Source organism: Neopsephotus bourkii, unplaced genomic scaffold (genome assembly GCF_033783945.1).
Source record: "Neopsephotus bourkii isolate Nb327-2 ecotype Australia unplaced genomic scaffold, CSIRO-AGI_Nbou_v1 NB_1768, whole genome shotgun sequence".
NCBI lineage: Eukaryota > Metazoa > Chordata > Aves > Psittaciformes > Psittacidae > Neopsephotus > Neopsephotus bourkii.
Genome location: NW_026902242.1, coordinates 4,253,110 through 4,277,700, shown reverse-complemented (window position 1 = coordinate 4,277,700; position 24,591 = coordinate 4,253,110). Strand labels below are relative to the sequence as shown.

General features: G+C 38.4%; 1 protein-coding gene across 5 annotated transcripts in view; it reads left to right on the top strand.

The window, feature by feature from the left end:
- PTBP2 (polypyrimidine tract binding protein 2) overlaps nucleotides 1–24,163 on the top strand; it is a 43,682-nt gene extending 19,519 nt beyond the window's left edge. For 2 of the 5 annotated variants that reach the window (XM_061379120.1, XM_061379119.1), the window contains 11 exons: nucleotides 4,931–5,103; nucleotides 5,493–5,636; nucleotides 8,440–8,604; nucleotides 8,685–8,795; nucleotides 13,337–13,532; nucleotides 19,463–19,617; nucleotides 21,067–21,100; nucleotides 21,569–21,661; nucleotides 22,028–22,244; nucleotides 22,346–22,423; nucleotides 22,560–24,163. In XM_061379120.1, coding sequence (XP_061235104.1) covers nucleotides 4,931–5,103; nucleotides 5,493–5,636; nucleotides 8,440–8,604; nucleotides 8,685–8,795; nucleotides 13,337–13,532; nucleotides 19,463–19,617; nucleotides 21,067–21,100; nucleotides 21,569–21,661; nucleotides 22,028–22,244; nucleotides 22,346–22,423; nucleotides 22,560–22,692 — 1,499 coding nt within the window. In that variant the 3' untranslated portion in view covers nucleotides 22,693–24,163. The remainder of the gene's footprint in view (nucleotides 1–4,930; nucleotides 5,104–5,492; nucleotides 5,637–8,439; nucleotides 8,605–8,684; nucleotides 8,796–13,336; nucleotides 13,533–19,462; nucleotides 19,618–21,066; nucleotides 21,101–21,568; nucleotides 21,662–22,027; nucleotides 22,245–22,345; nucleotides 22,424–22,559) is intronic. The other 3 variants (XM_061379116.1, XM_061379118.1, XM_061379117.1) reach the window with 3 other exon arrangements.
- Nucleotides 24,164–24,591: the final 428 nt, after the last annotated feature.

Genomic DNA, 24,591 nt, shown 5'->3' with positions numbered 1-24,591 from the left:
GAAGGGGGCCACAAGGATGCTGGAGAAGGGACTCTCCATCAGGGATTAGCAATAGGACAAGGGGTGATGGGTTCAAACTGAAACGGGCAGTTCAGGTTAGATCTAAGGCAGAAGCTCTTCCCTGTGAGGGTGCTGAGGCGCTGGCACAGGGTGCCCAGAGAAGCTGTGGCTGCCCCATCCCTGGCAGTGTTCAAGGCCAGGTTGGACACAGGGGCTTGGAGCAACCTGCTTTAGTGTAAGGTGTCCCTGCCCGTGGCAGGGGTTGGAACTGGATGATCTTAACTTCCTTTCCAACCCAAACCATTCTGTGAGCCTATGAATCTATTATTCCATTGCTTTTCTCTTGATCAGATGTTTACTGTATGGATATGTTTTACATTCTCCTTGTTGACAGCACTAGATTTCATATATATCAGCTAATGTGATGTGTTTGTAGTTGCTTGTTGTTCTGGACTGACAGTTGTGAAACAGATTGACTCCTGCAAAATGGATGTTTATTAGTCAAGGCTTTCAATAGTGCAGAGAAACAGGGGCCTAAAATCAGTATCCTCTGATGAATTTTTAACATATTTTCTCTTTATTTCCAGGAAATAATAGGTGAAAGCAACTTTTTACTGGATGCAAAATCTTTGCACATAGCTGCATAGTTACATTACTATATTAGGACATTTTTGAATATGGAAGAATGTTATTGTAAAGAAAAATCACACATCTGAAAGGCTTTATATAGTTTCAAGGTTAATGATGTAATTTTGACCACAGAACACTTCTGAGAGTTTTTTTATTGCTGTTTTTCAAGAAACACGTAAATTGTGTGCAAAGAGAAACTCCTTTTTGATGAAATCTTACTACAGTGTGTTTCCAAAAGTAGTTACCAGCGGGATGTAAGTTACTCACTGTTTGCCAAGAGTTAGGCTGAACTTTAAGCTCAGATTTTCTCCATTGAATCTTCATAGCTTGAACAATTGAATGCCACCGACTCAGAGTATGCCTTGTGTACATTCTGCTTAATTCTATTGCCTATTTGGATAGGTTTCTATGTTTAATAAAATTGGAGTTCCTAGCAAAAAATGCCAGGGACCAAAGTTGTGTAGGTAGCAGCCATTTATAGGCTTTGTCAGCTCCTAAGCATTCTGCTTGATTTATGCTACATTGAAGGAACTCCATGCAACAGGGATGTGGCTTAGGTATCAGTTATGCTTAGACTGGAATATCCTGTTTAGTTGGGAGAATAATGCTTTGAACGTCATTAGTACAGAGGAGATATTATTAGAAATTGACAACTGATGTCCCATAGAACCTGGATTTTTCTCCTCTTTGGTGCAGAGCCAAAGAGGTTTTATTACCTCAGTGCAGTGGCTGTTACAGAACAGGTTTGGTTTCTTTGGCAGTCTGAAATGACTATAACCATCCCTGGGGATATTTAAAAGATGTGTAAATGTGGTGCTTGGGGACATGGTTTAGTGGTGGACTTGGAAGTGTTGGGTTTATGGCTGGACTCAGTTAACTATCTTAAAGGTCTTTTCCGACCTAAATGATTCTGTGATTCAGGGTCAGATTCCTGATTTTGTTATTTCAACTCTGTATTTAAGGCTGTAACTTAATAAATGAGCTAATGCTAACACTGTGTTTGGGTCATGCTGTTCTCACAGTGCTTTTTATTTGGTCCCCTAATATGGATATTGTAAGCATGCTGTTCTTCAGTCCTTCTTTATATTTGTTAAAAGTGTTAGTAGCAAGAGGCTTGAATTTGATCAGGCTTTTCAGGTCTGGTGAAAGCCAAATTTACCTGATGAAATAGCTCCTTGCCAATAAGGTTATAGTTTAGTAACAGTTCCTCAGTAGTAGTTAGTAGTTCTTAGAGAATCATGGAATCAACTAGATTGGGAAAGACCTTTTAAGATCATCAAGCCCAACCTTTACCCTGGCACTGTGAGGTTTCCCTCTTCACCATCCCCTTGATGCAGCGAAAGTTGAAGAACTGTGTGAAATGCAAATGATAAAACCAGTTATTCAGGTAATACAGTAATTATTAAAGGCACATTTATTTCATAGAAACGTATATTGGAGTGATTCTGTCTGGCTAGGGATGCTTTTATTAGTAATACTGGGATTACCTAAAACCTAATTCTAATACAAGCTGTAGTTCAACAAAAACCCCCTTAAATTCTTGAAGGTTATGCTGTGGAAAGGTTAATCTGTTCCAAATGATATGTTGAAAACCACACACAAGATAACACAGCTCTGTAACATCTGATCTCATGGTACATATTTTTGTGGTGATATAGTAAAAAAAGAAGTTTCATATCAGTTTCAGAAAATCTTTTAGTTTAAAGCCTTGATTTTCACTCTCTCATTTCTCATTGTGAATGTTTCATATTTAGTTTTTGAAACCTGTATGAATTCAGATTATTTAGAAAGCTGAAGTCTGACAGGCACTGGAAATCTAGTTCCAGTATCACTGCAAGTCTCTTGTTTGTGTAATGTGTTGTCTGTAATACATTGTGAAGCCTAACAAACTTTACAGTGTTTTTGTCTAGTTTTTTGGTAGAGATTTAAATTGAGAACTAGGAAAGACTGGTGTGTGATGAGCCTCAGCTGAAAAAGAAAAGGACATTTTCTGTGAGGATTAAGTGCTCTAGTGTGTCATTTTGCTACCTGGAGGCCCACTCTCACCATGTTTACCAAAGGGATAGAGCTTAGAGCCCTGGGTAGACTAACAGTGGGCTTCAGATCCTAGTTCACATTGTGGTGTCTGACATTTTATTCTGTATTCCATCACCGTTTGTCCTTCTGTGCAGCAGACCAGCATAAAATGCCTACTATTGCATGGGTTTGCCCCCTTCCAGCATTGGCAGTTGGGGGTAACTGCTAGGTGTATTTTGACCCTTTCCAATGTAGTTAGGTTTGGGTTGTTTTGACTGCTATTGGAAGTTGGAAAAGACCTAGAAAATATTCTGCAGTGCAAGGACTTTTGAAAAAGTTGTTTTGGAATCTCCTTTCTTGGGAGGAGAGGAAGTGAAGAGATGACCTGCCTCTAAGGCATCCTATTTTTAACTAAGAGAATAGCTTGAATTTTACATTAGCTAAATCTAAAGAGAAATAGCTGAAGTGGAAGGTAGAAACATTTGAATTAGAGGTTTAGCTGTTAGAAAAGGATAAAAGGAGTGGTGGAAACAGTTTCTGATGTATAGATATCCTTTTCCCATTAATTCCTTTAATGGAAGTATGGAGAATGGTCTTATTCTTGAAAAAGGAAGACGTATGTTCACAGGTTTAGTCAAAGACCCTAAGTTTGCCAATTTTCCTAATGCCTTTGGAAAGGTACTTAAATGTCATACCTGGTTTGGCTTTTCAGATCCGCATCTGGAGTGTGGATGTTCTTGACTTGGAAAAATTAGAGTCCGTTTCGTTTTGTGTTTTAATCTGGAGTAGGTTGGCTTGGCTAAGGTAAATGGAGCTAAGGATTTGAATTCTTTCTGTGCTCAAGTTGGTCATAAATGAATGTGATACTTTTATACAGGGAACAAGATTAGGTAGAAATGACTTTCTTGACACCAGTTCAGTATGAAATTCTGTAGTTACAGCTGAGTGAGAACTGGAGATTTGTTCATTCACTTCTCTCTGCAAATTGCAGCCATCAACTTTCTCACAAGGATTTAACACCTCTAAATGCTTCGTATTGATTTCTCTCACACTCCCCTTCCCACACTTATTGTTTCTGCTTTTGTAGTGAGTAAATAAAAGTAGTCCTGTACTTTTTAGTTATTTATTTATTATTCGTCTTTGGTAGAAGCCTTCAAGAATTTGAACCCTAATAATGACAAGTCTTTTTCTCCTAGTCACAGTTGATGTGGGTTGTTTTGGAAATACGTGGGGCTATTCAAGTGCTCTTCTAACCTGTAATCAGAGGTTGAGTAGCTCATGCTCTGACTAGCATGTTATACAGCCAGAAGCAGAAAAAGGGAACTCTTAGCACTTGCTTCTCTCATATGTAATTGCGTTCTGATTTCCAGCATTGATTAATTCATTAATATCCATATATCTTAGGACAGTGGTGTACTTTAGCTCTTGACTCTAACGGTTACTCCACTTATGTATTTGTAGGCAGTGGTTGTATTACTGGCCTTCTTTCCAAAGCAACACTTCTTCCATCCAACTGGCTAGGAACTGCAGCTGGAATTTTGTACAAGAATTCTGGACTACATTCCTAATAATACCTTTCAGGTGCTTTGGACAATGATGTTAATGCTTCCCTGCTTCTGCTAGGAAAGTCTGATCTGGCTCTTCCTACACCCCGTTCCCCTGTGTTGGCTGCATCATATTTATTAGTTAGTTTTTATCTGTGAGGGAGCTTGTAGTTCATAATAGATGGTTTTGCTCTTGGTCGTTAAATTCTGAGGCTCAGGATTTCATCAGATGTTTGCAATATCAGTCCTCTGGGTCATCCACTTTCTCCAGTGTGATCCTCCTCAGCATTAATAATGCTTCCCCTCTTGCTTTAATACTTCTCTACTTTGTGTCTCTGGTTCCTTAGTGCAAACAATCCTTTAAAGTTCCCTTTAGAAGCTCTTCTGGTAACTATTCAGCCCCATTTTTCTCCTGAAAACCAAAATTCTGGGTAACCTCAAATTGTTGGGATTTTTTTAAATAGAATTTACAGTTCTTATGCAAGCCCTTCTGAGTCATCATTAATACTCTTGCATGGTATTACATGAGGTACTTCACTGAAAGAGGCAGAAAGGATTTGAGTTAGTCTTGAACATACCTTTTCCGAAGCTGTAACATCTGTCTGTCTCTTCAGAATTTGTTCTGAACCCTTGACTTCTATTTAGATCCAGCTAAGAGGTGGCTTACTTAAAAGTGATATTTCTAATGAAAACCATTTTATCAGTCAGCTTTTCACATCTAGTATGACTCTGTCTTTCAGCAAATGGTAATGACACCAAGAAATTCAAAGGGGAAGATAAATTGGATGGGGCTCCTTCTCGTGTTCTTCATATCAGGAAACTGCCTGGGGAAGTGACAGAAACAGAAGTTATTGCTTTAGGTTTACCTTTTGGTAAGGTGACCAACATCCTGATGCTGAAAGGGAAAAATCAGGTAACTTGTTGCTTTCCATTTTTCACGATGCTTTCTGTGTAATTTCAAAACGTGCTGTTAAAATGCTCTCGAAATAAGTCATAGAACAGTAAGTATTAAAACCAAAAGCCTTAATTTTTCCTTTTTGTGAACTTATAATGTCTTTTAGTAAATTATATGGGTAACAGGGTATGGTGGAGCTGCATATAGCAAAAAGTTAACTGTGAGAGAAATAGTCCCTCATCTTCAGGGGTGAATTTTTGGACTAGTAAACTTGGTATATAGTGAATGACATCTGAAGACTGGTATTTGTTACTATGTTTTGTCCAGTGCTCCAGGTGTTTTATATATACTGCTGATATGACTATTATCTGCCTTGGAAATACTAAAAGTTAACTGTTTAACCACAGGCGTTTTTGGAACTTGCCACAGAAGAAGCAGCTGTCACCATGGTGAATTACTACTCTGCTGTGACACCTCATCTTCGGAACCAACTTATCTATATCCAGTATTCCAATCATAAAGAACTGAAGACTGATAACACACTTAACCAGGTATATTTACTGTTTCGTAGTATTACAGATGCAGGCAGCAGATGAGGCTTAGTGTGTATTCTTGGCTTATGTGGCATATGTTTAAATCAGTTAGTTTTGTCCACATTCTCATGCTACTGTAATTTTCCCTATGGTCATTCTGTTTTGTGACATTGAAGGGGATTGGTTTTCTGTGTGATCTTTCCATTAGGATGAAATCTGGAGAAGGACTTTCGTCAACGGCATATAGTGATAGGCCAAGGGGAATGGTTTTAAACTGACAGTGGGAACCCTTAGAGTAGATCTAAGGCAGAACCTCTTCCCTGTGAGGGTGCTGAGGCACTGGCACAGGATGCCCAGAGAAGCTGTGGCTGCCCCATCCCTGGCAGTGTTCAAGGCCAGGTTGGATGGGGAGCAATTTGCTCTAGTGGAACGTGTCCCTGCCTCTGTCACAGGGTGGGAACTACATGATCTTTAAGGTCCCTTCCAACACAAACCAGTCTGGGATTCTATGATAGCCTTTACAAACAATAGTAATCTGTTGAAAGACATCTTGGTTCTGATTAAGTATAGTATTGATTTTCCTGTTGGTGCTTCTAAACTGAAAAGTTAGAATCTTGTGATAGTTTGGCTTCTAAATGTACTTTTTAAAAATTGAGGGGTTTTGTGTTCCCCAAACTGTCAGGGATAAGGAAAAATAAATTCATTTACTTATAGGAAGAATTCTGCCTGCACATCTAGTGAATGGACATAGTCCTTTAAGAAGCTTTCTGTTGCGTTGTCGTCTGGCTTCTGTGCTAAACCTCTTTTTGTACTCCATGTGTCCAGTGTAGAGGATGTGCTGACTTTTCAACAGCTTTTATGCCACCATACGTATTAATGCGCAGTTTAAACATATTCCCAGTCTTTCAGGTCTCTATTTCTTTAATTTCAAACTAAATGATAGAAATAGGTACTTGGCAGTGAGTGTTCTGTTACTAGTGTCTCCAAGGCATTCTATACAACACAAGGTGGTTGGATGTTCTCTTTTCTGTAAGGAGAAATAAAGGTGGTGCAAATGTTGCTTTAGTCTTCTTTTGGTTTGGGTTTGAACTTGTCTTTGTTTCTGGATGTTCAAGCAGGAAGATACAAAGAAGTTGGGATGTTAGTGCATGGAACTGAAAAGATAAGGAGTTTGAAGAGGAGTGCAAGTGTCTTCGATATAAAGAAGATAAAAAAAACTTTAACAATAATGAAAGTAGGAAAAGTTCCATTAAGCTGTTTTCTGGATTTCTCAATAATAGCAGCTTCCAGAACTGTTTTTAGTTCTGTACTTGGAATGAGTTGGCTCTGAAGAAAACTTAAACGGTCCATTTTGAGTATGTTTCCTCTCAGGTCTGTAATTCTATGTAAATCCTTTTCCTGTGAGACATCAGAACACTGAGAGGAGCATTTAAACTCCTTTAAACCAGCCATTTCTTACCTTGTGTTGTAGATTCAGGAATCGAGATGACAATTATTTCTGTAACTGTAATAAAATATGATGCATAAGCAACAAGGTTTTGATGTTCAAACTGCCTTCACAAGATTCCGGTTCTTTTGAGTATACAGTCACTTGAAGGAGCGAGTTTTAATTCCTGTGCACTTCTCCTGTGCTTACAGAAGGGAATAGGAATTAATCGTACAACTTGGCCCAGTATTTGGCCAGCTTGAAAGTTATGTATTTTATACATTAGGGAACAAAAATCCTGTTTGTTATCAGATGTTTTTAGGGTTACAGTGCTGTTAAGTGTAGAGGTAAATCTTGTTTTCCCAGCTAGTGTTCACCAGGTCTCTGTGTTTTTTGTTTTATTTCCCCTTCCCCTCCCTTTTCCTTACTCATTGACTCCTTTCAGTGTTAGGATTATCATGTAAGTTGTAAGCTATGAAATCGTGCAGTAACTCTTAATACCTTTAAAACATGCAGTATATGTTCATATGGTGGTTATTACTTTTACCCGGCATGCTCACCCGTCTCTGTTTTGTATTGTTTGCTTCATAAGGCTCCTGCAATGAAAGCATTAAATGGAACCCCTTTTTCCTGCACTTTCTGTTTCTCAGAAAAAGACATCTCATCTTTCTGGTCCTGTCAGTTTCGGCAGTGGAAGTAGTGTCATAGCTGTGTGGTTTTGTGCTGTCATCATGTGGTTACCTTTGGATTTCTAAAGCCTGCTTGTGTTTAAACACCCCAAAATCCCCACACATGAAGAGGATTTTGTTCTTCTGAAAGAGGGTGGATAACAAACACCAGTTTGTTTTACCTCTCTGTGGATACTACTTGCTGACATTTATCAGCCTTGTGTATGATTCCACTGTGTTAAAGCTGAGAAGTTTAGAAGTGTTAGCTTAGTATTAGCCCTTTCTATCAGAGTTCTAAAATGGCAGGGAAATGTGAACTGTAATGGAATGTCCCGGAAAATAGGTTCAATTCTGCTGGTTTCTGTAGGCTTGTGGGTTTTTTCTTGGATTTTGGTTTCTGTTAAAGGAAAAGAAAGAATCTTGAAACCTACAAAATCCTCACTTACTTCATCCTTACTAGTGCAAGTAGGATTGATTGATACCAGTGCCATTTGAAGCCCCTCTTTATTGTGACATAAGGGTTAATTGATGTTTTCATTTGTCTCTTCTCACAGAGTTGGACTGCATTGCACTTATGTTGTGCTCTGTCTGTAGCTCTCAAGTTTGAAATCAGTGGGCAGTTTTCTGTTTCTGGAGTTAACTATATAAATATTGCTAATTAATTTCTAGCCATCATCTTGAAATATTAACCAAGCTGTCTTGCCTTGTCTTGTCTTTTGTTTTGAAGCGGGCCCAAGCTGTTCTTCAGGCAGTGACAGCTGTGCAGGCAACAAATGCTCCCATTAGTGGGACCACTGTTAGTGAGAGTGCAGTGACTCCAGCTCAGAGTCCAGTACTCAGAATAATCATTGACAATATGTACTATCCAGTAACCCTGGATGTTCTCCATCAGGTAAGCCCAATTTCTTTTGAATTTGAGCTCTCTTTTGGGAGGAACTTTGTGTGTAAAACTTTTACCATGTTTCTTGGCAGATATTCTCTAAATTTGGTGCTGTATTGAAGATAATCACATTCACAAAGAATAACCAGTTCCAAGCTTTACTGCAGTATGGTGATCCAGTAAATGCACAGCAAGCAAAACTAGTAAGTAGAGTTTTTTTTTTTAAGGCTGGAGACCTTCCTGTACTCTAAATGTTTGGAAGATGTTAATATGACAAGTACTGACCTTAGTATTTGTCATACTCCTCCACCCCTTGTGTGAATTCTTTGAGATGAAAAAATAGTTGGGAGGTATGATATTACTATTGCATAAAATCAGTGTTTGAAGATACTGGGTTTAAGGATTCTATGTCTAAAGATCTGTATACATCTATAATTATGACTAAATATCTTAATAAGACTTCACATATGCAAGACTGCCATAGTGTAGATGTCAACAAGCAGTAGAAATGTGGGCTGTGATGTTGGTGCAGAATTAATTCACTCTAAGCAGGAAATTCTGTAAGATAGAATCATAGAAAAGTAGGGTTGCAAAGGACCTTAAGATCATCAAGTTCCAGCCCTCTGCCATGGGCAGGGACACCTCACACTAGAGCAGGTTGCTCCAGGCCCCTGTGTCCAGCATGGTCTTGAACACTGCCAGCAATGGGGCAGCCACAGCTTCTCTGGGCATCCTGTGCCAGTGCCTCAGCACCCTCACAGTAAAGAACTTTTTCTTGATACCTAACCTGAACTTCCCGTGTTTCAATTTGAACCCATCACCCTTTGTCCTATCGCTACAGTCCCTAATGAAGAGTGAATTCTTGTAGCTAGATCTTTTCTAACCATCAAAACAAAGATGTGATTTGTGGATTGGATAGACATTTATAGAAGTATTTAATTATAGTATCCTAAAAAAAATTACCTAGAGCTCATTATAACCATAAATATCCAGAAGAGAGAGTGCAGTTTTACTCGTGGGATCAGACTAGGAAGCATCTTTGGATGAGTGACAGATGAGGGCAGGATCTTACTTGTGTTTTAATGGAGGTGTCCCTGCCCATGGCAGGGGGTTGGAACTGAATGATCCTAAGGTCCTTTCCAACCCAAACCACTCTGGTTCTATGAAACTCTCCTGTCCTAGGTAGGAAAGGCAAGAACAGGTAACTGGTTTTATTCATTATAGAGAACCTATGTAAAAATTATGACAGATAACAGCATGTAATCTGTACCAGTTATTTGGAATTAGTTGAGTGGGATAATTGAATGAATCTGTGGCAACAGAAAAGTTGAACCAAAGGTGGAGGCTGGATTTTTTTATTATATTGATTTTCAAGAGCTAAAATGTAATGAATTTATGTTTTCAGATCTTTCCATAGAGGCTGGATTTTTGGGAAGCTGATTGAAGTTGGTGTGCTGGTTCAGTGTTGCTTGGCAGCACAGAAAGTGCTTATTGCCTATAGATGACAGAATAGCTGAGAACTTGAAGCAAAAGTGAAAAGCTTGCACCTCAGCCTGAGTTGGCAATGAGTGTCTCTTAGTAGAGGAAAGAAAAAGCAGGCTTAGTTTTCTGTTACTGTACGGAGTGATGACTATGTTGAAATCAAGACCTTCGTGGAGGAGGATGGTCATTTTTATCCTCATCACCCAATGAACTAGTGGTTATTGATAAAAAAGTATTTTAAAAAGGTGATCAAGATGTTTTCAAAAAGCAGAGAGGAAGTGTTCATGCTGTTGGGAAGAGTAAAGTCAGCCAGAATGAAGTTACAAGAATAAAGGTGATTTACACCTTGGTTTACAATGATGTAATGTGAGATAATCTACTCCTGCAAAGCAGGAGTATTTGTATAGAAGTGTTTGGAATTTTTTGTATTTGTATATTTGGGAGTATTTGTATATCTGGAGTATAATTTAAATGAGGTATATTCTTCTCAGAGATGAATAGTATCAAATACTAAATGGTGTTTGAGTAGAGGGAGATGCAAGGTTGTCACTGTAATAGGAAGAAGATTTACTTGGATGGGATACACCTTTCGGGTTTGAAGTAGGTTTAAAATAGTGCAGAAAAGATCTTTAACCTACAGTTGCTGCAGAAAGTAACTGAAGTTATTTAGGTTCATATTTGAAACACTTTATAAACAGTTGGATGCTCATGTGTTTGCACAGTGTTGTAATTCAGGCTTGATTTGTGTTTGGGAAGTTATTTTTTCAGTAACATGTTAATGCTGCTTTTAAAGTGCTCTTCTAAAGCAAAATAAGACATGAGGTGATACATTTCTTTACCTTTTTTGAGCCTTAAATAAATTATCAGAAGATTTAATGGAAAGGTGATGTCTGTGCAATGGCCTGTAGTGATCTGAAGATGAATCAGTGTCATTCTAGGGATATATTATAAGGAAGTAACAGAATAACAAGGGATGAGGTTTGTGAAAGTATGGAAGGAACCTAAAGATCTCTTGCTGTTGTTGACTTCTGACAAACTGGTACTAGATCATGGGTTATTTTATGTATTTGTTGCTCCAGTTCTTCATGTTTTGATTAGGGTAGCTGTTCACTAGTAGTGGCTCATGGGTGAATGACTAAACTCACTGAGTGACTCCTGAACATACAGGCATTGTCAGAGTGATCTTGGAGCCCATCTTGGTGACAAATTGAAATGGTTTTCAGTTTATAGTTTCATATTTTAACCAATTATACATAAATAGGCAAAATGCTAAGAGTAATACCCATTGCAAGTATTGAAGAATGCCAAATTAGAAGAAAGGTTTAATTTTACCCCTATCCTCCAGAGCTATTAGAATAGAATAAGTACAGTTATTAAGGTTGAGCTACTATGGTCAAACGCAAAGTGCCACCACAAGAAAAGTGCTTGAAAGAAGAGTCAGATGATAGGAAAAACCCCTCTGGTTTAAATATATCTGGAAATAGAGTAGGAACAAAAGGATGTGGTGGCTACATTTCAGGAGTTCAAAATTAAAAGCATGCTAAAAGAGGAAAGAAGTTTTCAATTTCTTTTCCATCAGTTGTTACTATAGAAGATAATGGGAAAGGGAATTTATTAAGGAAGTTAAAGAGCAATTTGGAAAACTGAAGGGGTGGAAGTACCAAGGAGAGATGCTTTTCATTTGAAGGTTCTGGGAAACCAGTGACACTGACAGGAATGTACAATACCAAGCCTCTGTGGGACCACTTTTGCTATTTGAATGAGCAAGTAGTGAAGAATTGCACTCACTTGCTCATTTCCTGTTGAGGTAGATGATGGCTACACTAATTTGTGTTTCATCACCACCCTCAAATTGGATTGTTGCTGTCTGTTACGCTGCTAGGTGAAAGTGACAAAGCTCACGTTCTGTGCAATGCAGCAGTCTAGCCATGGGTTGGAGAAGGTACGGAGTATGTGCAGTAGTAAAGCATGTTGAACTACTGCACTTCTAATGGAACAAAAGGTGATGTCCTATAGGTGTCTATATGCATGAGGAGATACTTGAAGCATCAAAAATAGCTCATTTTCATAGTGAACAATCAATACATTCAGCATAACCAACAAACTTAAATTTGAATAGCTGTAATCTGGAATCCTGTAGGATACTGACGGTTACTAATGCCTCATCTCTAGAGGATTAACTGAAACATATATGTAGTGCATGCTAGTCATCTTGGCCCAACATAGGTCGAAATGGAGAGTTCCTGCTGTAGTCTGCCTGTAGGTGATTCAGAGTACCTCTACAGAGGTTCTGCTGAGATTTGACTCTACATTCAAGTTGTCTTCTTTCTTGTTGATGTGAATGACAGCTACAGGGTTGTTCTGCAGAGGTAGCAGTCTACAAAAGATCTCTGCTATTGCCCTAAAATCTGTAATAGGAACTTCAGGTAGTTGTTGCTGGAGTGGGAAGCAAGGACATCTCCAGATAACATATTTAGCTTCAGGGCAGTTATCCATGATTATTGTATTCAGGATTTTCAGGCATCTTGAATCCTTAAGAGCACAGCTTGTGCTAGGAAATGGTAAGTTTATATCCCAACATGATGTGCTGTAGTATGGAATACCCCTTTGGCTGCTTTGGTTCAGGTGTCTCAGCTGTACTTCTGTCCAGCTTCTTGTGCCCCTTCTCACTGGCAGAGCATGAGAGACTAAAAACATGAGTGTGTTTATCAATATTATTCTGAAACCATTGGTATAGCATTAGGTTAGCAGATAAAGCTGCTTTTCTTTTAATTTTGTCACTAATCATATTGAAGGGGAGAAGGAAAACATGCAGGAACAATGTAGATACTTGGCTGCATCAGGTAGCTGTCTTAAAGGTGGTATTTAAGTCTAGATGTTTTAGGGTTTTCTTTTCCCTTAGGTCAGCTTCCCATGTAGAAGAGCACTTGTGTAATTTTTGCTGTTATTTTTTGCTTTGAGCAATTTAGTTGGCATTATGTCCATGTTAAAGTTTCACCATGGAATGCAGGTGAATTAACTCCACTCAACAGACTGAACTTTTAAGTTGGACTGCATTGCCCCTTTGGTGCGTTAACAGCTTCTAGAGAAGAGAAAGAAACATCAGGCTTCCTGAAATCGTGTTAAGAGAGGTTAATGAATGTGTTTTAAGCTGAACTGGTTTTCAGATGGATATATGTGTATACACTGGCCTTGTTGAAAACATAAAAGTGCAACCATCCTGTATTGTGTATTATTTAAGTAACTTGACTCCCTTTCCCAGGCCTTAGATGGTCAAAATATCTATAACGCTTGCTGTACCCTACGGATTGATTTTTCCAAACTGGTGAATTTGAATGTCAAGTACAACAACGATAAAAGCAGGGACTACACTCGTCCTGATCTGCCATCTGGTGATGGGCAGCCAGCGCTGGACCCAGCTATTGCTGCAGCATTTGCAAAGGAGACCTCTCTTCTAGGTATGATTCTTGCCTTGTTCTTTTGGATTGCAAAGTTGTCAGTCTCTATTTTGAGCTGAATTGTAGTAACATAGTGATGTGTGTCTTAATTCATGCTAATGCTTATTTGTAGTGTCATATTACGAAAATAACAGTTTGTTGGTTTCCTTCAGTGGTGAAAGATTATGCTCTTTGCTTAAGAGAAGAAATCTGTATTTTCACTTCTAGTCCTGTGGTACATAAATTCTAATGTCCTGGAGTAGTAGGTGAAACACTCTGAGAGAGACAAATGTATTAGCAAAATAATGAATGCTTTGGGAGGGAGTTGTAATGTGTGTTTTTAATTTATCACAATTCATTGCCTCAGTTTCACTCCTACTTCTGTCAAGTTGCTATTCTTCAAATTGAATAGTACTTGGGCATGATCTGCTGACTTCTATAAAACCTTGATTTATTCTGTTGTGATTATTGTTCTTCCCACTTAGTCTTTTCCTGTATTTTCTTCTTTCATCAATTCCCATTTTTCTTCTAAAGAAAACTTCAGAGCAACATAGATTTCATGACAAGGATGGGTCAGCTTCAAGTAAGTCTGAGTTAATGTAGTAAAGGGGGACCTCTGCTCTGTGTGTTACAGAAGTTAGAAGGAGCTTAGTGAGCTATGTGAGCCCAGGAAAAGGGTGAATATTGCACTTAAGGCTACTGAGCACTGTCATGTGTCTGCCCTTTTCTAAAATCAGATCACTTGAAGGATACATGTCCTATCTAGGTGTAATTCCACATACTCCCACCTCGAATTCCACTAATTTTGGAATGCTTGACTTCACATCCTCCAGGCTGACTTGCAAAATGGTGTATCGCTTCTGGCTACAGCAGGAGTTTGGGGAAGTAAAAATACTGTAGAGTCTCTGAAGAGATTTCCTTGTTTTCTCTTTTCACTTCTTATTGTTTAAGTACTGAAATCTCTTTTCATGGACTGATAGGGCAGATGGATGAGTGTTTTTAAGTGTGACACCACAGAGGTGAGTGCTGTAGAATTGCCTTTGGGGCTGTTACTAATTCTTTGGTCAGCACGTAATGAGTAGAACATAGACATGGGGCTGCAGTCATATTAGCTTAAATGCACCTCTTTGAATGCACTGTTTCTCTAAGCAGCAGGAAAATAGAAGGCGGACAACATGAATAACATCTGTTTCAGTGAAGTCAGACATGTTCAGTTTGATGAGTAGTGCAGACACTATAACATGGTTGTTACATTATTTTCTTTCTCTGTAAAAGCATTCATTGTTTGGAAGGAGACTTAAGGGAGCTGAAGCCGTTTTCTAACCCTGCTCATGGCCAGTTGGGAGAGCTTTGAGTTGTCAAAATGGGAATAGTGCTTGATTGAATAGGGGGAACATGGTTCTCAGTCTGGGCTCTGTACTGTGCAAAAAGGCACAAAATAGAAGTGATAGAAATAAGAAAGGGCAAAGGATGGAAGAAGCCCTCAAAAGCTTAAATGGACACTGCAATTTATAGCTGCATTTTTATTCAGATATTCAAAAGGAGAAGGTTGAGAACACTTAGTTATAATACGGAGGTTGGCACACTGTGATGTGTTAAGTATGGCAGAATGATAGCAGTGACCTTCTTCCTGCTTCTTCCTTTGAATATTTCATTTCCTTTTATTTGCTTTAGAATTCCTATTTCTGTAATGTTGCTAACGATACCTTCAGCGTGTACTCAGTCAGTGTCTGCTCTGCCCTATTCACAGATGGCACCCAAAGGGCATGTTTCTCCATGAAAGAGTGGAGCTCCATTTTGAGCTTCATGTTATTCTCTTCAGGTGCTTTAATGTGCTCAGAAAGAGTACCCTAAATTGAACCTGTAGCATTCTTGTTAAAATCCTTGCTGTACCTGTTCTCTTATATGTATATAATGAGATCATTAATAGAAAATGTGGTGAGGACTGAGGTCTGGCTTTTGCTTATGTTACACTGTTATATGCTGGATAGTTGTACATTGGATGTGTTTTTGTTGTTGGCTTTTTAACTCTGTACTGTAATCTGTATGTCAGAAGTGAGATTTAGGTTTAACATGATTTGGTGAGCTGAGTTTTAGTGACAGGATATGAGTCTTGTTAGTCTTGGTGTTTAGATCTACATTAATACTAAACCATTACATATCTCCATTTCCTTCTGGATGGAATGAGCCCTTTTCTTTAGGAAACGTAACTTTATGGTGCAGTGTAGGAAAGCTTGCAGCTTCCAGAACTGTTATGCAGACACTTTAAAAGAACTTACTATCTCCCTCAAACCCATTTAGGCTCAGCATAAGAAGCAGGCCAGTAACGGATACAAAAAGGTGGTGGTTACTTGACATACAGCCACAAAAAAGTTTCATACCAGGTGTAGGGATGAAATTCTGTTCCTAGTCACAGTTATGCACACCTGCATTAAGGTGACTACTCCTGCTGCCTGTGGTTTTCACACATAAGTTCATCATCAGTTTTTGGTCTAGCTTTAATTTGCCTCTTACTAAAATGTCATTACCAACTTGCATTTTAGAAGTAATGCACAAAGATACGGTGAATGGGAACAAATAATGTGGCATGTTGTTTTTAAGCTTCATTGAGGACAAAGACCTCAGGAAGCTAGGAAAAAGGTGTACAATAGTTGTATATTTTTATTAATATCCAGAAAAGGCAAAACCATGTTACCTGTAATTGTTCAAAGCCATGATAAAACTACTGACCAAGCTATCTTAACACCAGTTGATCACATTCACAAAGAAGCTAACTTCTTAAAGTAGTTTCAGATAAGTTGTCAAATCTTAGTGTGTTGCATGCTAAATAGGAATCATAAACCAAGTTGTTCTTATATTTATTCCTTAACGTTTTTTGACTTGCTTAAATCGGAATAGCAAATCAGAGAGCAAGAACTGTGGTTGCTGTGGGTTTGTAATTTGTCTGACCTTTGCAAGAAATGAGGTCTTTGTATGCTATGGAATCAGTTAGAAACATATCAATCAAATAGATGATCCTAGCCCACATGCATCGTTACTCATCCGTCTGCTACGTGCTCAGCTGTGATAAAATAGTGTCAGAAATCTTTGAGACTGAAAATTGGGCATCTTTTCAATGAGTATTTCAAAAGAGGGAGAAAATGGTATGAATGGGTTGGTTTCAAAAAAGTTAGGAAATCTTACAGGAAAAACCTGTAAATAAATAGCAACTGTATTGTACTGAGCTGTAACAAACAAAAGATTATCATAAGAATGACTCAAGATTTTATCTATTAATATGTGATAATGCTTAGATATCTAAATTAAGTGTTACAGCTGAAAATAAGTTGCTGGGGTTAATGCTCTGATATCTTTAGCCCTTGCTGCCATTGCTGGCTTTCTTTACGGGCAGTTTCCTCTAATGCCCTTTAAGATTCTTATTAAATTACCTATTTCAAAGAATAATAATTGTATGAATAGTGTTGGATTAATCTTTGTCAGCTTTGCTCTCTGCCCAACTATGGAAAGAGCCATGAAGACTTCACTAGTCATCTTCTGATTCGTTTATTCCTATAAATGCTGTACTGAAAGCTTCTAAAGTCAGGGAAGGGTGCATACACACACCAGAGGATTTGAAATGCTCTGGTATCTTGTCATTTTCTAATACCTAAATGATTGCTGTTGACCTGATGTAAAATAAGGTGTTTCCCTTCAGGTGGACATCTGTCACTCCTTACTGTCATTCTTCACATTTCTGTCTGCATGACCTCGACAGGAGCCAAATGTAACTAAACATGACAGCATATGCAATACAAAGCATTCAGAAGTACATTTCCAAAATTATATTTTAGAGCAGAACTGGATTGTTACAGAATTGTTCGAGGGTTTTAATTTGACATTCACAGGTTTCTCTCTGTGTTACAGTCTGATCTGGGGAATAAACTTTTTCCAGTTCAGTGTTCAAGGCGAGGTTGGACGGGGTGTTGAGCAAGCTGGCCTAGTACAGGGGTACTTTATTCAACTGCATCCTCTTGTATTTGTTTTTTCTTAAAGCTATGTTCTTCAACTTTAACCCAAGAGCAAAACAGGCATCATATTGATGTTATATTTTTATGTTGCTATTAATATACGTAAGCATATGGTATTGTACCAAATACATTTTGAGAAACAAAATTGCATCACAGTGGTCTATCTAATTCCATATCCTTTCTCTTGGCTGTTAACATTATTTCTGCCTTCTCTGCTGGGAGACCTAGCACAGCCCTCGTAATGGATGCTCACACAGTAGTATACCTGGAGAGAGTGCTTTCCTCCCCGAAGGGTGTTCAGGCATTGGAACAGGCTGCCCAGAGCAGTGCTGGAGTCACCATCCCTGCAAATGTTCACACACCATGGAGGCGAGGCCCTCAGTGCCATGGGTTAGGGGTAGCCTTGGCAGTGCTGGGAACAGTTGAACTGGATAAGCTTAAAGGTCTTTTCCAGTCTAGTGGATTTTGTGATTTGTGAAGCAGATTGTATGTTACTTTATTGCCCATTTAATGTAAGTGGCTGTTGTTTACATAGACCATCTAACATGGTCTCAAATCAGTTGGGTTTTTGCAGGATGGAAAGGAGCAAGAGAAGATAAGGGCTTTTGTTCTTTTTAGGTATTCCAGTCAGTCCCAGAAATACCACATCTAATGCAGTAAGAGATGGTATTTGTTGCCTTTGATTCAAGTAGATTTTCCCTTTATCTTGTGGCATGAGAGATGAGTGGAATTGTCATTACTGATAATTTTGTGTTCCTCTGGTCTGACCCCTGAATACTTACATTTTTAATCTTCTAAACTTTTATCAGAAAGCATTCTGTAATTTCTCTTCTTAGAACACTTAGTGGTGGGTTTTTTTGCTATGCGCCTTGACAGGAAATAACCACAAAATACTCCAATGCTTGATGAGTAAGTAATACAGTTAAACGCTATCACAAAGTAGTGATGGATGTTCTGTTCCCTTTGAGGGGGCATTTGTCCAGCCCTTTTCACAAACAAATGGGAATGAAGATGGAAATCTTGTCTAAGTTTTAGCTTGCTGCTCCCCTTCTGCCCTCATATGTGTTCTGAGAATCTAATTGCAGTAAAAAACAATAAAAAAATTTTTACTATTTTTTTTTACTTTTTTTTACTTCTTTTGTTTTACATACTTTGCTAAGCCAGTGTCTTTTTACTGAACTCTGTAAAATGCACAAATAAAATGTGGATCAAATATGATAAAAGCTGTTCGTCTATAAACTATAGACAAGGCATATACATGACAAGAACCTTCCACTGATCTTGGGAGTAGTACAGTCACCTTGTTACCCCAGTGACTTGACCAGGCAAAGCCACCAGCTCTCTACACAATCCATGTTGCCTTAGAAGAAGAAAACTGAAAGCCCAGCTAAAGGTTTAGCCTAAGGCTAGTGTGCTGCTTCAGGGAATTGGATTACAGAAGCCACAAGGCATAATCAGTGGTTCTGCCTAGAATCTTGAATTGATGACATTGCCTCCTCACCTCAGTTATGCAGAGGTTCTGAGAGGCATGGTGGCCTTTTCACATGACCAGCTCCAGTGTTGCAGATTGAGTTTGAAGCATCAAGTTGAGGTGTCCCTTCCCGTGGCAGGGGGTTGGAACTGAATGATCTTAAGATCTTTTCCAGCCCAAACCATTCTGTGATTCTATACACAAGAAGAGTTTGGTGTACAAAATGTTGATGTGAAAAGCAAGTACTTTTTACACCTCCTCAATTCTTTGAAGACTTGATCTGAATAAGAAATAATTTTCACTTTGCTGCTTGATTTGAATTTAACAACCCTTTCTCTAAGCCTTTGGAGGACGTTAGCAGCGAATGGTCTACTCTGTAGAGTGCTGTATGCAACACGTGTGCTGATAGAGGGACTTTTCTGCACAAAATGACTTGTGTGTGTTTCGTAAAATATGCTTTATTTTAAAATTAGGGCTTCCTGTTGCAGCTGTTCCAGGAGCTCTGAGTCCTTTGGCTATTCCAAATGCTGCTGCTGCAGCTGCAGCCGCTGCTGCCGGCCGGGTGGGAATGCCTGGAGTTCCAGCTGGTGGCAATACAGTTCTCCTGGTTAGCAATTTAAATGAAGAGGTCAGTGAAACCCCTTTACTACTTCTTTTGCCCTCTTTAGTCACTGTTCATTTGTCAACTATTTTATGATTTCTTTGCATTTGGCCTCTTGCATTTGGATTTTAAGCTCAGAGTATTTTTGCTGGTTTTCTTTAGTAATCCCCCCCAAGTTAATTTTAAAGCCCTTCTTTTGTTTTCCCAGGTAGCTAACAACTTAATGTCCTTTGATAGTCGGCTACCTATTTTTTCTAAGAACGATGTGGTAACTACTGCATGTTTGACCTTGGGATTGAAAGCTTTTCTTTTTTTTACACCTCTGCTTTCTTTTGCAATTATAATCCCATAAACTAGAGTCTTCTGTTCTGTTTCTTCTAATGGTTTGCTGTTTCATTCCATGCTTGTAGCTCACATTTGAAGGTCTTTAATTTCTGTGAACTACTCTAACACGTTTTTCTTTGAAGGTTCTCCCAAAGATCTTGATGGGCCACTCTTCCAGTCTCTCTTAGTAACTTTTTCCTTTGCAGTAACTCCTTTGTCTTTAAAATTAACAAGAAGAAGAAAAAGACTGGTGGCAAAGCATTTTCACCGTAACTTGTATCTTTCCTGCTAACTCTGAAATCTCCAGGGGTTGATTTAGTTTTACATTTTGACTGTCCTTTTACATTTCTTTTGATGGCTGTGAAAGCTGGTATGAAATGTGGGACGTTTGTATCAGTCTAGCTGTTCCATTTTTAACTGGCCTCTGTCACTGTAAATCATTAAGCTTTTTTTATCATCTGGTGCTATTTTGTCATCCAGTCTTGCATGTGAAGATGTTTTTGGTCAGAGTGCCGTTTGGAAAGAGGGTTTGCCTGCATTTCATAGCCAGCCATGCTTACGCAGTTCAAGTTCCAAGTTGAAAAGTTCTATTGCATGCTCTTTTTATTTATTTTCATGTTGAGATGAAATGCTGTAGTTGACTCTTGATATGAATGTACTTTACCCATATTTGTCTTGGGTGACTACATTTTACTCAGTTTTTCTTGTACAGTACATAAACCAACCATTTTCTGACCAAATTCCTGCATTTCCTATGTACTGACCTATATTTTATTTTGTTTTTGTTCCCCACTTCCTTATTTTTTTCTTCTGCATTGCTGTATCCCCTTCCCCATTTCATCCTTTTCCCTTTGTGTTCAACTTCCCTTTTCCTTGTCTTTCCCCCAACTCCCATACCCTTCCCTGTCTTACCCTTCTCCTCGTCTTTTGTCTCCATTCCCTGTCTTCATTCCCTATGTTCATGCTTCTGTGCTTGAACAAAATGTTCCTCGGACCAACTTGCCCCAATTAACCGCCTTGAAACCATGATCCATGACCACCTCACCATTCTGCGGGAACCACCCTTCGTTATGGATGATCTGTTCATCTCCGCTCTTCCTCGACTCTTCTCTCTTCTTGTCTTACGCTGCTTGCTCTTCTCTCCTTCTAAAGATGGTTACGCCCCAAAGTCTGTTTACCCTCTTCGGTATGTTATTGTTAGCACTATACTTTTATTATTGATTTGATTTTGGTTTCTTGTTTGGTTGGTTTTCTATTTTTTGTTTCACCTTAATTCTTATTTGTAGCTAGCACTTTGGCTTAAAGTTGAAGAGTAAATCTCTTTGCTATTTTTCTTTTGCTGTTGAAAACTCTCCATAGAACACAGATTGATTTATTGATTTATTTGTTTTCTTTTAATGCATGCTAATATATTTTGCATGGTCTTTAATTTAATATCATTCACATAGCTTTGAGGGTTGATCAGAAATGATTCTTTTCAAAATTCACTATTCAAAAATCTTTTTATCTCCTTTATTCATTTGTGAGAGCGTTGAGTTTGAGTGAGTGATCTCATTGATGTCTGAATGTTCCATTGATATGTCAAAATGTATTACTTAGGTGACTTGGCTTTAAAATGAACTTTTTCTTTTGGGTTACCTTTGACTTTGAAAAGGTGTTTATGGTGATGTGCAGCGTGTGAAGATTTTATACAATAAGAAAGATAGTGCTCTTATACAGATGGCTGATGGAAACCAGTCACAGCTGGGTAAGATTAGTTTTCCATTTCTATTCCTGTTAGTCTTAAGTGCTTGAAATTACTCTGTGTAAACTGAGCATGTTCACATTTGTCAGTTTGTCTTGTATCCTGGTTATCCCCAAAATCCAAAGCCTTGCATGCACTTGTATTCCAGAAGGTCTGCACAGTAGCCTAAATGAATTCAACAGCTTAATCGCATGCGATGTGCTTTAAGTAAAATGAAATATTCATGCAGATTCTGCAGAGCTGGAATCAATTCTAGCCTTTTAGCTCATTGACCCTTTGATTTGCTTGGGTAGTTGTCTTGGTTGCTTGGGTGATGTACCACAAGTTATGGTAAAGTCATGCTGAATTGAGTAAAACTGTCTTTTTCAGCCATGAGCCATCTTAACGGACAAAAGATGTATGGCAAGATTATTCGAGTGACCCTTTCCAAACATCAGACAGTACAACTACCTCGAGAGGGACTTGATGACCAAGGGCTGACAAAGGATTTTGGTAATTCACCTCTGCATCGCTTCAAGAAGCCTGGTTCAAAAAACTTCCAAAATATATTCCCTCCTTCTGCAACACTTCATCTGTCCAATATTCCGTAAGTGTTGGCTCTCAGTCACCAGTTGTATTAGTATGAGTCACAACACCCCAAACTGACTAATAATTTCTTGCTTACGCTCATTTCCTTTCTATCTATAGACCATCGGTAGCAGAAGAGGATCTACGCACATTGTTTGCTAACACTGGAGGCACTGTGAAAGCATTTAAATTCTTTCAGTAAGTAACTTTCCTGTACATAGCTCTGCCAAAAGACCGCATAAGTGTGTTCTTGCAGAGCATGTCTTATGGGAAAATAAACGTCAGGAGAAACCCCTGTTGTGTTCAAGTTCCTAATGCCGTTATTTTGTTTCAGAAGAGATCACAAGATGGCACTTCTTCAGATGTCAACAGTAGAGGAAGCTATTCAAGCTTTGATTGATCTTCACAATTACAATCTGGGAGAAAGTCACCATCTGAGAGTTTCTTTCTCTAAGTCAACCATTTAAAAAGGCAGATTAGAAAAGGAGGTTGTATTGCATTGTGTGGTGTTGTCACCTATTGACTGTTCAGGAAAGTGGGGACCAGAGTTTGTCTTCTCTTGTTTTTTGGGTTTTTCTATTATTTTCTTCTCATGCTGTTACCATTCCTTGATTATTTTAAAAACTTAAACCCTTCAAAGCAGTGATTCTAACTGCTGGTGTTCAGCTGTTGTTGATAAACCATCCTTTTGTTGACAAATTTCAAGTTAATACCACAGGTTTTCAACTTAGTTGACGTACGTGCCTTAAAAAAGGAGAACTAGTACTGCTGGAATTGCATAACTAGTGAAAAGGCAGATTTGGTTGTCTGGGGCACATTGTTACATGATGATTTCAATACGTTTTGGCAGGGGTGTGTAAAAAGGTTAAGCTTTTGTTTCTCCTGCTTGATAGATTTCTTTTATCTGCTGGCTTGTCACTTAGTTTTCTTTTTAATCGAATGAGTTACGCTGAAAGAGTTAAAGGATGTTATTTGATTTGCTACTTATTGCTTTGTGCTCATTTGTTTGAAAAAGGCCTTTAGTATTTCATTGTTCTGGTCTAGATTCAGTTCTGAATGTAGGCATTAGTTAAAATTAACAAGATACAGAATATTAATTTCTTCAAAGGACAAAAAGTGACCTCTGTGACTTTGAGCCCTATGTGAAAAGCATTGTGGGATCTTAACCTTTTTGTACACACTCTTGTGGGATGTATCATATAAATGTCAGCACTAAGTAATGTCTTGTTTGTGGCTGAATATTTTTCGTAGATGTTTTTTGAAGTTGACATGACTTATGTGCATTTCAGTATATATTGCCATCTTTAGTTTGTAATTAAGATCTGGAATATGGTTGTGGATTTCTGAGCATGTACAGACCGGTCAAGCTAGTTCAGGAAATGGTGCATGTATTTTTTCAATGAAGAAGAAAGTTTGCTGCAGAAGCTGGCAGGAAATTTTGGGGCAGTTTTCTCAAAATGACAAACCAGGTGGGACCAAAGTTTATGTGCCTTTAGTCTTAATTTACCTTGCATTGTAATATTGAGTTTTAATAAATCTCTTCAAGCTATTTTGTATTTAGAAATTGATCTGACTTTGCTATAAACATGGCTCAGAATCTACAGATCCAGTTAATTTGAAAGCAGTTCTCTGTCAGGCTGAACTGTTACCTTGATTCTGTTTCAATGACCAATACTTTTTGAAATTGATGTAACTTAGTTTCAAAATCCATAGATTCTGTTATCTATGTAGAGACGAAGAAAAAAATGGTCATGTATATTTTCTATTAGTTGAGTTTTTACATCTTTAGAATTGTAAAATTCAGTCTAGTTTGAAAGTGGCACAATTAAAAATTAATTTTCTAACAAAGTTGGGAGGTTTGACGGTGGTTTAATTTCATTTTGTGTGTACTCTGCTTACCTCTGTAGCATGCTCAATAAACACTTCTGTAGCTCTGTATTCACCTCTTCTGTCTTTCTCTGCTGCTTTCTCTCTCTCCTGTTCTTTGTTTTTCACTTCTACTGTGCTTCTAAATTCATGTTTATTCTCTGCCAGGGTGGGAAAAGCGTAATACTCCAAAATCCAATTTATGGCATTTTACCAAAATCTGATGCTGTGAAAAAATACCAGCTCTTTATTTTCAGAAAGCTAGTGACCCCTTTGCAGGCGTATGTGCATATGAAACATTTCCCACCCTGTTGTAACTTACTGCTTTAAAGACATAACTTTTATTGTAGTTTGTTAGCTCTCTCTTTCTATCTTTTTAGTTTGGAAGCAGATTTATGCACTAATAGATCTCTCAGGTTTGCCATGCTCTCTTGCTGCAGTTTCATCTCTCATTTTTTTTGTGTCTGCTAAAGGTTTTCTACTAATCATACAGTATACGC